The sequence below is a fragment of the Caloenas nicobarica genome, chromosome 4, assembly GCF_036013445.1.
Source record: "Caloenas nicobarica isolate bCalNic1 chromosome 4, bCalNic1.hap1, whole genome shotgun sequence".
Taxonomy (NCBI): Eukaryota; Metazoa; Chordata; class Aves; order Columbiformes; family Columbidae; genus Caloenas; species Caloenas nicobarica.
The window spans coordinates 52,033,071-52,046,758 of record NC_088248.1 but is presented as its reverse complement, the minus strand read 5'-3'; the positions used below and the strand labels follow the sequence as shown (position 1 = coordinate 52,046,758).

At 37.5% G+C, this 13,688-nt stretch overlaps 1 protein-coding gene across 1 annotated transcript in view; it reads right to left on the bottom strand.

Moving 5' to 3' along the window:
- Positions 1-13,688, bottom strand: part of CORIN (corin, serine peptidase) — a 141,499-nt gene that overhangs the window by 61,269 nt on the left and 66,542 nt on the right. Inside the window, exon 5 of the mRNA XM_065633521.1 lies at positions 9,420-9,601. Coding sequence (XP_065489593.1) covers positions 9,420-9,601 — 182 coding nt within the window. The remainder of the gene's footprint in view (positions 1-9,419; positions 9,602-13,688) is intronic.

The following is a 13,688-nucleotide window of genomic DNA, read 5'->3' as shown; positions in this document are numbered from 1 at the left end:
GGTTTGTTTTTTCTTTTTTTTTTTTTTTAATTTCAAAAGGCCCAGTTAACAGTCAGGCTACTCAACAAATCTACACAAAATAGCTTCACATCCAGTAAAAAAAAAAAAAAAAATCAGCAAAAAAACCTCCAATAACTTCACTTTAAGCATACATATCTGAAATGACAAATAGCTTTCAGAGATGGAGGGAAAAAAATCCAGTCACTTTTCCAGGGTAAAGCTATTAAATGCATCCATGTGTGAGAACAGCAAGTTCAAACAATAAAATCTCATGAAAGTTCAAAATACTACTCATAGAAATTCCATTGTAATTCAAACTTTGTATCCAAGTTTGCCAAGAACAATAAAGGCCTCTAATTGGTACGAAAAAAACATCAGTTTCACCAGCAGCAGCTACAGAATCTCTTCCTCCACTAAAGTAATTTTGCACCTGATCACAACCTAGCTCCATACTTCTCATTTTAAAATGCCTAAATTTGCATTTTTCCTATTCCTATAGGAGAATTCTATTTCTTCTGCCTTTAGTCTCTGAATCTGATGCTTAACAAAGTCTGGAAAGTATATTTATAATCTACATCTCAAAACCAAACAATCGATGCCCAGCCAGTCCCCAAGCAGCAGCCCCCCCCAGCCAACTTTCCCCCCAGTTTATTGCTGAACATGATGATATATGGTATGGAATAGCCCTTTGGATGGTTGGTGTCAGCTGTCCCAGCTTCTTGTGCACTCCCAGCCTAATCACTGGTGGGGCGGCATGAGAAGCAGAAAAGGCCTTGACTATGTAAGCACTGCTCAGCTGTAACTAAAACATCTGTGTGTTATCAACATTGTTTCCAGCACAAATCCAAAACACAGCCCCATACCAGCTACTATGAAGAAAATTAACTCTACCCCAGCCAAAACCAGCACACACATCTAGAGAGACTGATTTTGATTTTCAGTAGGGTGCAAAATCACCTTCTGTTGTCAGTACATTATGATTTTCACAGCTGGAAAGTATTATCTATGTCATGATAACTGCTCTTAAATCTGATGGAAATACCACTGCTTCATTTTAAGAAAAATCCCACCTGCAAATACAGCTAATATTCCCTCACATAGTTTCCATCATTCTGTTTCCTAAAATTATTTCTTTTCTATTTTCTGATGTATAAAACATCTCCTATTATTTTGTGGTTGAGGAGCAGGCAAAAAAATGCCTTGTCTTATTAAATACCATAAGGCGACTTTATTTTTAATAGCAAAAAAATCAGCTACTTGCAAAAAAATCCATAAGTGAAACTATTTGTTAAAGATCAGCTGATTTATAAAAGCACTACGAAGCAAAACCATTAAAAAACAAACAAGCAAAAAAACCAAAACCAAACCAACACAAAAAAACACTAGCAAAGGCAAAACATTCTTACAAAATAAGGAATCCTTTACGTATTCTCCTCCCATCCCTTCTGCTAACTTTTCACATCACCTTGGACAACTCAGGCAATCTGTGCCTTAGGTCTATTCCTATTAAAGAAACTTCTCTGTTTTCTTAGCCTCGGTACTACAAAGTTAATGCTTCAGGAGTCTTATGAACTTATTTTCACACTGATGAACTGATATTTCCCACAGGGATTGTAATATATTTCTAATTTGGGGAAACATCAGGATAGCTCTCAGAGGAACATCACTGAATGCAAGAAGATCAAGAGGAAAACCTGAAAGATAAATCTCAATGGAAACAATACAATTTTTGAGATAGAACAAAGCCATTTAAAAATGCCATCAGTGAATGACCCATTTTAAAAGACCTCAACAGGAAAACATGAAATGACTATTACACCTGTTAAATCTGCCCTTGGGACTACAGAAGGAGCCTTCAACGTGCCTACAAAAAAACCACAATGATTTCTGCCCACGATCAGCCTTTCTGTACAGCAATCTGATATTCTTCACAATTTGCCAAACCACCAGGTGCATAGTGGATGCTGTGATGTACCACTGAGCACCGGACATGCCTCATCAACCAGAGTGTATTTTTCAGAAATGAGAAATAGTTCCAGCTTGCACTGACTGTGAGTGCAATTAATTATCCAGATTTCTAATTTTATTTGTTGCCCTAGCATAGCTGTCCTTTCTGTTGCACAATGGAAATGGATACACACACATTCTCAGCACCTTCATTTTCACTCTTAACTTTCAGCAGCAGGGGATTTTTTTTTCAACATATTTACATGCTTTTCTAAGCATGAAATATTATTTTATCATACCCAAGAAACAGGGCAATCTTAGACTTAGTCAATTGACACACACATCCTTGTACAAAAAAATATGTTTGTAATAAAAATTTATGTGAATAATTTCAAAATTTTTTCTATTCTACTCCCAGGTGCATTCTCCACTTGGGCAGCACATGATCTTCATATTGCAACAAAAACATTTTCCAGTTGTGTAACAGGGCTGTGGTTATTGCAGTGAAAGCTACTTATGCAATATATTTTGAAGGTTTCTAACTTTACACAAAGATGCCCAAAATACCTAGGAGACTTTAAAACAAAATTTTTCAACTAGTTTGTGCCTTTTAATATTTGTGCTTCTTAATCAGAAGCAAGGCAGGGCAAAACCACCAGCACCATCCTTTTGCACACCCTCATAATGTGCTCCTCAGGAGCTTCCCTCATTACCCACTGTGTGGTTGGACATGCTTCCTAAATTCTAACTGAACAGTTACAGCCTCACCTCTACTTCACCATTTTTAAAAGGTTATTACAAACTGCAAAATAGCAGCAACGTAAGATTAGGTAGCATTCACATTCTCATCTCACAAGGGGAAAAAAAAAGAGGCACTGAGATATTAAAGTGAAAGTTATAAGAAATAATAATAACTTCAATTGTCCAGTCTAAGATATGTCAGTATGTGTGTTCGTCTGGTTTTTTTGGTTTTGTTTGTTTGGTTTTTATTTTGCTGTGTGGTTTGGTTTTTTTTCTGGAGAGTAAAGACTCATGTTGTTTTACATGTTCAAAGAATAGCTCCTATTACCTTTACTTGCAGCTGCAAGAACACGTTCCAACTGCAAATAAAACCCAGCTATACAAATGAAGAGTCCAGTTAATTGGAAGTGTGTAAAGAACAGTTAAGAAAATTTTGAGTCCAGACCATTACACATGGTCTCTGCAATATCACATTTTCCTTATTATGAGCCAATCTCTTTGTTTCTTCAGTTCCCTGCCTTATGCGCTACACCTTCCAGTTTCTACAATCAGTAAATCTTACAGGGGACCCTAGAATCAAGAGTCTTCCTCAGTCTGGGCACTAGTTCCCTGTAGGCTGGTGTTTATCCCACAGACAATGATGTCAGGTAAAACTAGAATATGATGACATAATCAAAAGATTGTAATTCATCACACTGGAAAGGCAACTTTAACTAACTTGGAAATCTTACATTCTTCTAACTTGTACCTTTATGCAATTTCCTGCATGTTAAAAAAAAGTCCTTGAATCTCAAACAGATGGAAAAAGCAGGAGTATTTTGGAAAAGCATTGCCACATAGTCTTGCCCTGTTCTCTCTGGGCATCTGATTTTTGCAGCTTTTGGAGTCAGCATTGCAAGATAGATGGACTTTCCGTCTGACTCAATACAGTCACAATAGCGCAATGAGACACAGAGGAATCCCTGCATCTCTTGCCTGCAAATTTTCATCACCTGCTCCCTCTACCCTATGTACCTATGGCAGTAGAGTGTATGCGTCTTGTAGCTGCCAATTCTAGAAAGTTTTGATACGAGAATCACAATCACAGAATTAGGAAAGTTGGCAACTTCTTCCCACCCAAGAAATGGTCCATTTCTCCATTTCCTTACGATGCAAAACACTGTGGGAGAAAAAACACAAAGGCCTTTCTCTTCCACTCAGTGAAGTGGTCATATAGCAAACTCCAAGCTGGAAAAGAAACAGGGAAGGAACATGAAGGCAGGCAGAAACAAACTGTTGGGGAGGCAGAATGGGAAGAAAGAAAAAAAAAAAATCAAAGGACATAATAAAATATAATACATAGACAACAGAAGTAAAGAATAAGTGCTTGGTGGAAATAGTTTTTTCAACTGTCAATGTTTCCTCACATGAAACACCACCACAATCCTAAAAAACATTTTATCTTCCTCAAAAAATTATTCCACTATTGCTGTTTTTGCAGCTGGTCAGTATCAATGTTACACATACATAAACCATTTCTCTCTTCACTGCATTAAGTAAATGCAAGAGCTCAAGAAAAAGATAAAGTCTTCCTGAATTAAAAGTTTTTTCTCAAATAAATTCTGCATTGGACGAGTATAATTAGCTTCACATTGCCAACAGAAAAGTAAATACCTGGTTGTAACCAGATACTGCCTTTCAATCTCTGCTCAAAGGTATTCCTCAAAGACAATTGTCTAATACCAGTGTGAAAAATCTTGGAAGATAAACTGGGCACCATGGAAAAAAAAATGTATTGGTGTTTCATTCTTGGAACAAAACAAAACAAGATCTGCAGTATTTAAGCATATTTGGTTAAGAAAATTAGCAGTTTCCTTGTACACATTATATTAGTTCTCTTGAGTATGTTTTGTATTTGCACTTGCAGCTTCTGCAGGACAAGATGATGTATGATGACAGCCTCTAGGAGAAAATTTGAACTGTTCGTCTGAATTACTGCAAAACTCAAAGTTAAACTTGAGTAAAGGCAATGCTATTGTCATAAGAGAGAAGTACTGCTGAAATCTATAGTTGTGGCATTAATACATCTATCAACTATTTGGTTTTACAGTATCTCAAAATGTTACACATTAACCATTAATGACTATTGCTAATGTTCTTAACGTGGTGCTCCAATTAAATGCTTCTCATCCAGCTTATAACAGGCCAAGAGCTCCTGTGGTGGCATCTTCAAACGGCTGAAAGCAGCTCACTCTAATTATTCATGCATTTAGCCCTGTCATGTCCTTGAACATTGCAGGCCATCTATGAACATGTGCAAAAATTAATTTTATATGGCTTTGCCAAGAAGGGACATTATCAGGGCTATCAGCAATGGTTTTCCTGCTCATCAATTACCATAACTTTTCTAAACAGAAAAAATTTCAGGGCTCTTGTGATTGCTCCACATTAATATGTCAGCTCATTGTGTCGCTTTACTTCTCATTCAAGCTACTGTGTTTTTTTTCTCCACAGCTTTAACAGCATCAGCTATGTTGGCTGGTCAAGTAAAATAACAGAAAAACACGGTGAGAGCTTAAAGAAAGAAAAGCAGATCTGGAATACTTTCGTGAGTAGGGATATGTACAGCAGCCACCAGGAATGTTTCTGAGATCTCACTCCCCCCTGCCTGCCCCAGAACGCACTATTGGGTTAATGGAGAATGACTGACTGATGGTGCTTCCTCCTCATTCCCTCACATGCTCACAACTCATTAGAACTGTGAAACCAGTTCAACCATCTATCTTAAATCTCAACAGTTGGATCCCTAAAACTATTTTCAGAGTAGCTGATTTTCTCACCTACTGGGTATTCACTTGTCACTTGTGGGAAAGGATATCAACCTGACTGATACAGCTCTGTCTGCAGAACTGCACCTTTTTCTGTGTGACTCATTCTGTACACTTGGATGGTTTTACTGTAATGGCACATGGCTGAGATTTTCCAGTACATTCAGTACATCTGCAGTCACATCAGGAATGCATGTCATAATAGTTTCTCCACTGTGGTAACGTGCACTCAATTTGCAATGCCTGTGGACGAAGAATCTAGACAAAGAGATAAATATCAGCAGTGACACATGAACAAGTATTTATCCACTACATAATCCCAATTCTAGCTAATAAACATTTTCCAGGAAAGCTGGTAATTGTCCCCAGGATAAATGCTCTGGATTCTAACTAGATCGGTCAAATATGCAACCTCCAACAGAGCTTGGAAAGGCAAGTGAGGTTCAAAGATTTTTTGGAGGAGTGATAATTTTCAATTCAGAAAATGTGGAGGATATAGAGTATTTAGTCACAATCAGACAAAGTAATCAAGAGAAAATTTTGCTTTGGACTGGGTGATACTGTGCTAAAACAAGCAGGTATACCAGCAAGACCTTATTTTTGATAAATACAAGAAATAACTGAAGCTCCAAATGAGAATTACATCATCGCATGAAAAAAATTATATGCAAGGCATACGGGGGCAGGGAGGGTTTCACTGCACATAATGGGGAGGCATTAGTCCCCAAAAGAAACCACAAAGTTGAGACATAAGCAGCCATATGCCAAGGACATGCTCTCAGAATCTCTAGGAATTTGCAAGAACTGAGCCCTGAAAAAAGCATAAAGAGCACTTTGGGCTGAACACCAGGTAAAAAGGCATTTGAACAATGAACCAACCCCTGCTGTTTGGTTCTACTGTGTTCAAATAAGTAAATTATTTCAAATATACAAATGTCAGAAAGAAATACTCAACTAAAGCATAATGGATTTCTGTAAGAGAGACAGCCTAGTGAACACTCCCACCTTTTTCAGTCATAGAGGAATCACATTAGAACCATTCTTTTAAACAAAAAAAAGTCAAAATATCCTCTCTAGTCTATGATTCTACATGAAAACTATTCATATCCATGCATCATGCACAATAGTTCATGAAAAAAAATATTAGAAATGCCTGTTGTTTTATACAGTAGGATGTAAGAATTGCCAATAAGCAGCCTGGGACTCCACAAGCTGCCAGGTAGGGACAGTGAATCTCACAACTGGCTCTGGATATTTTCCCCTAGTAAGAAATAGAAAGCTTCCACTGTGTACTTCTCTGTAATTTATGCAGTTCACTCTCAGATAGATACAAATCCTGCCATACAGATTACAGAAGAATGATCAACCAAGCACTATTCTAACTTCTTTTCTAGCAGTATTAAATATATTATTTTAGCCAGAAGATATTCTGAAACTTGAAAGTTTCAAAGTCAGTAATCTCTTCTGGGTTCATCTAGCAGTTCAGCTATCTAGATTTGGTGGGGCTTTTGAACACTTTGACCAGCTATAATTTGTCAAAATTTAATTGGCATACTTACATTATACCTCGTATTCAGTCTGTATACCACAAATGCATGAAACCCAGGTCTCTAACATCCTGTTGCTTTTTCAGAATTACACCTCATTCTGTATCCGGTATGCGTGTGCTCAATTAATGATATGCTAGTGACTCATAGCTCCTTTCTAGTTACTGTCATTGTTCAATGTACCAACCCTTACCATACTTATGTATCTATGCTGCAGCCTCTTACCTTATTTGTTATTTGAACTTGCCATGAAAACAAAATTAATGTACTCCTAATTGTTACAATGTTCATCCCTATGATACCAAAGGCATCAACACAAATATGGTTACAATATCGCTTTGAGCTAAAAGGACATTTTAATTCCCTTTTTACAATAGGAAGTTGAGGCACAGAAAAACATCTGCATTTTTATAATTACTTGCTTATGGTTCCCATTTAGGGAGATCTATTAGACCTAATTTTTCAGCATATTTAGCATATATTTATACGATACAGTGAAAACACAGCTCCCGGTGGCTTTCACTACAGCGACTTGCCCAAAATCCCATAGGAACCCTACAAAAGACTTGTGAGTATTGTTCAGTTTTCCTGGAAAGCATTCAACAAGACACAATCCCTCTCTTTATATTTCCTCACCTCAGGTATTACAGTTGTTCCTACACGTGAAGGTAAGTATGAACAACAGCCGCCTTTACTTCATGACCCCTCAAAACATGCCCTAACAGATGGAGAAAATCCAACAGCTAAAAAGATTTGATCCAATAATATAAGTCTATATCATTATGGATACTCAGAAAGTGCAAGGACATAACCCCAGATGTACAATCTTAATTGTACCACTGACTAACATTCAAAGATACAGTCTATAACCTTGCTGACCTTTTAAGGTACTTGAGTATATAACTTCTTCGGTTTTTTAAACAAAATTGAAAAACAATTTTCATCATGTAATTTCTTCTTGTTTATTGTTGCCCAGAAGTCATTAACAAAGTTAGAACCCACAGATGGACCGTACAAGCCTCTGTCAGTTCAGCTTATGGGATGTTGCATATCAACAGTAAAGTCTCAGATGCCAGCAAGAGAACTCAAGCAATGGGGTCAATGAGAAAAAAAGAGGCTCGCTGCTCTCAGATCTGATCTCACCTAGATTTGGATCTAGAGAACAGAGCAGCAACTCTGAGGAGATGGAAATGGCTTGTATTTAGAGAGTGGCTGGAAAGTTGCCTGGCAGAAAAGGACCTGGGGGTGTTGGTCGACAGCTAGCTGAACATGAGCCAGCAATGTGCCCAGGTGGACAAAAAGGCCAAGAGTACCCTGGCTTGTATCAAAAATAGTGTGGCCAGCAGAACTACAGAAGTGATCGTTCCCCTGTACTCAGCGCTGGTGAGGCCCCACCTCGAATACTGTGTTCAGTTTTGGGCCCCTCACTACAAGAAAGACACAGAGGTGCTGGGGAGGGTTCAGAGAAAGGCAACAAAGGTGATGATGGGCCTGGAGCACAAGTCTTAGCGGCTGAGGGAACTGGGGCTGTTTAGGCTGGAGAAAAGGAGGCTGATGGGAGACCTTATCAATGTCTACACCTACCTGAAAGGAGGCTGTAGGGAGGTGGGTGTTGGTCTCTTCTCCCAAGTAACAAGTGATAGGACAAGAAAAAATGGCCTCAAGTTGCACCAGGGGAGGTTTAGATTGGATATTAGGAAAAATTTCTTCACTGAAAGCATTATTAAGCAGTGGAACAGGCTGCCCTGGGAAGTGGTTGAGTCACCATCCCTGGAGGTGTTTAAAAAACATGTAAACATGGCGTTTAGGGACATGGTTTATTGGTGGACTTGGCAGTGTCAGGTTAATGGTTGGACACAATGATCTTAAGGGTCTTTTCCAACCTAATTGATTCTATGATTCTATGAGTAGATGTATACAAACCATGATTTTTGAAAAGTTTACCTCTCAAATCAGTTCTGGGCTCATTTTTACAGCAAGGATAAAGGAGATACACTTGAAATTTAGCCTGTGTATCAGGCTCCTGCTTCAAATAACAATCCTGTATATACTAGACCTTAGCAAAGAAAAAGCAGCATGTTTTTAAAGGGAATATTACTTTTCTCCTACCTTCTTTCCTTGAAACAGCTCAGAATTCTTGATGTAAAATAAAAAAGTCTCAAATCAATAAAAGTCTGAAAAAAATTCAGCCTAAACCTTTACAGCACAGCAAAACTATAACCAACTGACAACCAGACTTTATCACAGTAATGTGAAGAAACATAATAACAGAATCAGAAATAATAATTTAATCCCAGAGCTTTTCCTACACAATAAAAAATACATTATTGAATAGGAACTCATGAACATAGAGTAAAAGCTAAGAAAGGAAACATACACAGCTTTCCTTTTTCTTGGTATGGTGAGAAGCATAACCTTGTAGTGGTATCATTTTCAGTTTTGTTTTGGAATTGAGAGCACTTCAGGAATTCTGGCCAAGAAGCATTTACCATACCCAGGACTGGTTCACAGCCTTCTTTTGCTGCCTCACAAAATGTCCTGCAGGGCAAAAGGCCTCGACTGGAGAAAAGAGACAGAGAACAAAAATACAAGCGATTATTATCCTAGAAGATTCCAAAACATTTTTAAAAAGAGAAAAAAGTAATAATTAAGACTTTTGAAGAATTTTACGTTCCACAGATGTACACCAAAAAGGTGCCAAATCCTCCTTATTCATTGAAAGTGACATCAGCTCTGGCTTTCAGACTAAACTTAAGCCAAAATCAAGTTCAGAACAGTTTCTAAGTTCAACTCTGTGCAAGTTGAAGCTAAGATTTCATCAACAGTTTAACCAGTCGAATGGTGCAGTGACATCATGCAGGAGAAGGCTTGCATCTTATCCTCTCCTTCTTCCCTACAGCTTTGCAGACCTACCCCTCTATGACTTTGGCAAACACTTTAATGAGCTTATAAAAAAATCATTACCTCAGAAAAAAATCTTTTAATGTTTTTGGCTAGGTAAACTTTCTGACAACTTAATTGTGCTGAATCTGCTCATGGAGAGCATCAATTATCACGAGACACAGACTGTAGGAACCCACAATGTGGAGCACTGTATTGCCCCGTTTTAGCATTTATGAGTTCTGCTATTACCCCTGAGCAGCCAAAACATACTGAGTGTCAGATCAAATGCAATAAATATCAGCATGATTTGCAATGTATGTTTTTAAGAAAAGCACTATAAATTAGCAATTTTAGAAGAATGATAAATTTAAATTCAGCATACTTGTCTATTTCTTATTCTAGGATATATATCTGCATATGTATTTTTTCTTTATTCTTCTTTACCTGTACATAGGAAAACCCATTAAAATAGATAGCTATGAACTGTCTTCAGGTCTACATAATTACAGTCAACAAAGTCAAGCAAAAAAATCTAGAAAATCTATTAACATGTTTACTGTAGATCTGGAAAAGGATAAAAAAAAGTAAAGTTACAAGATTACAGGTAACAATGTTAGCTACGTTAGTCAAGTTTTGAAATGACAAATTTCAAAGAAGCCTCAGCCAAGTTAGTTGATACGCGGCAGTTATAATTCAGGATAGACTACTGCACTGTAACGCACACAGGAAGGAATAACTGAATGTCCATACATACAGTCCTCTGCTTTACGGACAGCTTCCACTACCGTTTTATCTGAAAACCATTTTGGTGGAGCAGAAGAAAAGCTCTAGCACAGCCAACATTAGTCTTAGCTATAAAGAAGAACTGTCCGATGCCTTTCCCGGCAAGGATTGGCACCATCTGTGGGAGCACTCTGTTACCTGAGAGAGTCTATATAGTAGAAAAGTTTGAGGGTAACATCAACAACTACACCCTTCAGGACTCATCAGGAGGTTATGGAATCTAGCTATTCAGAGTGGGGTATAGTGGGAGGATGAGAGACAACTGACATAAGCTGAAACAAGAGAAGTTCAGACAGGATATAAAGAACTTTTTCAGCATGAAATTAGTCAGGGAGTGAAACAGGTTATCCAGAGAGGTTGTGTGGTCTCCATCCTTGCATGTTTTCAAAATATAACTACATAAAGCCCTAAATACATAATCGATGTACTCCTGCTCCACTGAAGAGACAAGGAATATCACGATAACAATGAACAGTTTCAGTAAAATGAAATTATTTACCATTTGAGCTATTTAAATTTGGTCTGTTGAGGGAAATTCACATCGAAAATGAGAACAAAACTGAAAGAAATATCACAAACTAACATAAAATAAGGAAATTGAACTGAATATACTGAAATCTTTTTAGCATTGGGCAAACTGCAAGTTCTTGATATTACTGGAATTTGGAAACAACTTGAAGAACCATTACAAAAGTAGTTACCCAAAAGAAAATAAATTGCCTAGCCAAGAACAACTCAGTACTCTGATATTTTGTTTGAATTTTCAGAAATAAATACTTATAAAAACACAGACACATATGCACAGACACTTCTGAATACCATTTTACTTAAAGTAGATTATAGCAAGTCTAGTCATTAATGAAAGTTGTTATATTTGAAATAGCTAGTTTATTGCAAAAATATAAATGCATGACTCTGAATCGTTACCATGTTCTTTGCTGTAAGGATATACAGTCCACTTAGTGTTTGAGAGGCAACAAAGGGCTATTTCAAGAAATACGTCAATCTGTCACTCAGGTTTGCATCTGGGGGATAATTGTCAACCTGCACTTCATTCTGTGTCTTCATATCAAGGCCACATTTAGATCCCACATAGCACATCTAACATGTTTTTTCCCATACACCTACATTGATTAAATTTTCAACACAACTTTTTGCAGTTTATATCTAAATTACTGCAGAACCTTTGGAGCTTTAGCAAACACAATTTTGCTTCATTCATAACCATTCACAATGCCATAGAAAAGATCTTTTCCCTAGTACACCACATAGATCATGTAATCTTCCTGTTTGTGTCTTACTCTTGGTTGTACCTGCCCACCTCAAAAACATGGCTAGAACTCCATGTTTGGGCACAAGTAAGTGGCCCAAACTTAAAAAGTCCACAGTACCCAACAGTTCCCTTACTTAGCGTTTCATTTTACAGTAATAGAGGAAAACATAGTACTATTAGCAACTGTGTGATATGGCAACAAACCCCGCAAGCAAGGAATAAAAAGCTGTCAGAGCTGCCTGACTACTAGTGGTAACATGAGGAAATTGGTGTAAAGCAAAATATTCACTCACATAAGTATTCTGAAGTCAGTACAGCTGCTTTTCTCTGCCTAGTACCTAATGAGAGGAATGTGCTGCCAGTGTTGCTACTGAGTTCATTGCATACTCTAGTTGGAACCACTGTTTCAAAACAGGTATCTTTAGAGATACGTTCTCCAGATAATGTCAAAGACTTTTACACAATGCATTTTCCATGCTGCAGTATTGAAGTTATCTCAGAAACAAGCCAAAGACCTTCACCTCTGAAATTGGCTCTTGTAGCTTCCTAGCTGGCAGCTTACTTGTTCCCTGGAAAGAAGCAGATACTTCCTAAACCAGTACTTTTCACCATCAGACTGTGATGTGTTGAAAGGCAGAAAGTTTCAGCACCATAAAGCACATATCATCTGTCTGTGCACAAAACTAAGAATAAATGGTCCCTCCTGATGACAGGAAAAGCTGCCACTTTATTAGTTCTGCATGTTGTACCAGCAAATTAAAAGTTTACTATCTGACCTGTAATGGCTCTTCAGATAAAGATGTTCTAAAACACCCTTCTGTTGTTATCTACAGAACCTATTTGATATGGAAAGAAAGGGCTTAGCAAGAGCTCTGCAGTAGACATCACTGCCTCCTGACCAGAGCCTGAGAAACTCCCTAAATAAAGGGGATTTGGCAAGGCAAGTGACTGCCTCCAGTCACTTTCATTTAGAGTTGTGGAAATTTTTTACCTCTTAATTTTTAACTAATCTACTATTTCTAAAAAGTTATATTGGCATAATCACACGTGGGCAGAAGTATTCATATGAGCAGATTCCCTGGTTTAACAGAGGCTCCTTAGTACAAAAAATGCCAAAAGAAATTCCACTACTTATTGTGGAGTTGCTCGAGTTCCAAAATATGTGTAAGAAAGAAGATGTTACATAACTAAATTTGAGTATTGATATGATCTATTTGTGGATGCTAGATGTTTATTTTTTTCAGACTGATATGCTTAGAGTTAACTTTTTGTTTATTTTTTAAGAAAACACACAATACACTACAAAATTACACCACAGTGAAAAGAAATGTAAGCAGTGATTCTACCTCATTAACTGTAATGGTTCCCCATTGTCCAATGAAGCATATCTGATCACCACAAATAGTAATTTGAAGGCAGTATGTTCTGCTGATTTTTTTTTTTTTCCAAAGAAGTGATAGCAGGGACATTACTTGAATTTAACAAGTCTGTGACTGAGATCTACTTGAGTTTACCAAGGCCAAGCAAATGTATACTGCTCTTATGACTTGTACCAACGTGACTGCTATTTGAGAAGAAAAACAAACAAACAACCAAACAAGCAAGCAAAACCGACAACAACAAGACTCTCAGATGAAGTTTTATACAAGTACGAAGTATTTGATATTATCTCTGTTCTCCTTGATCCACACCAAAATCATTAACTTC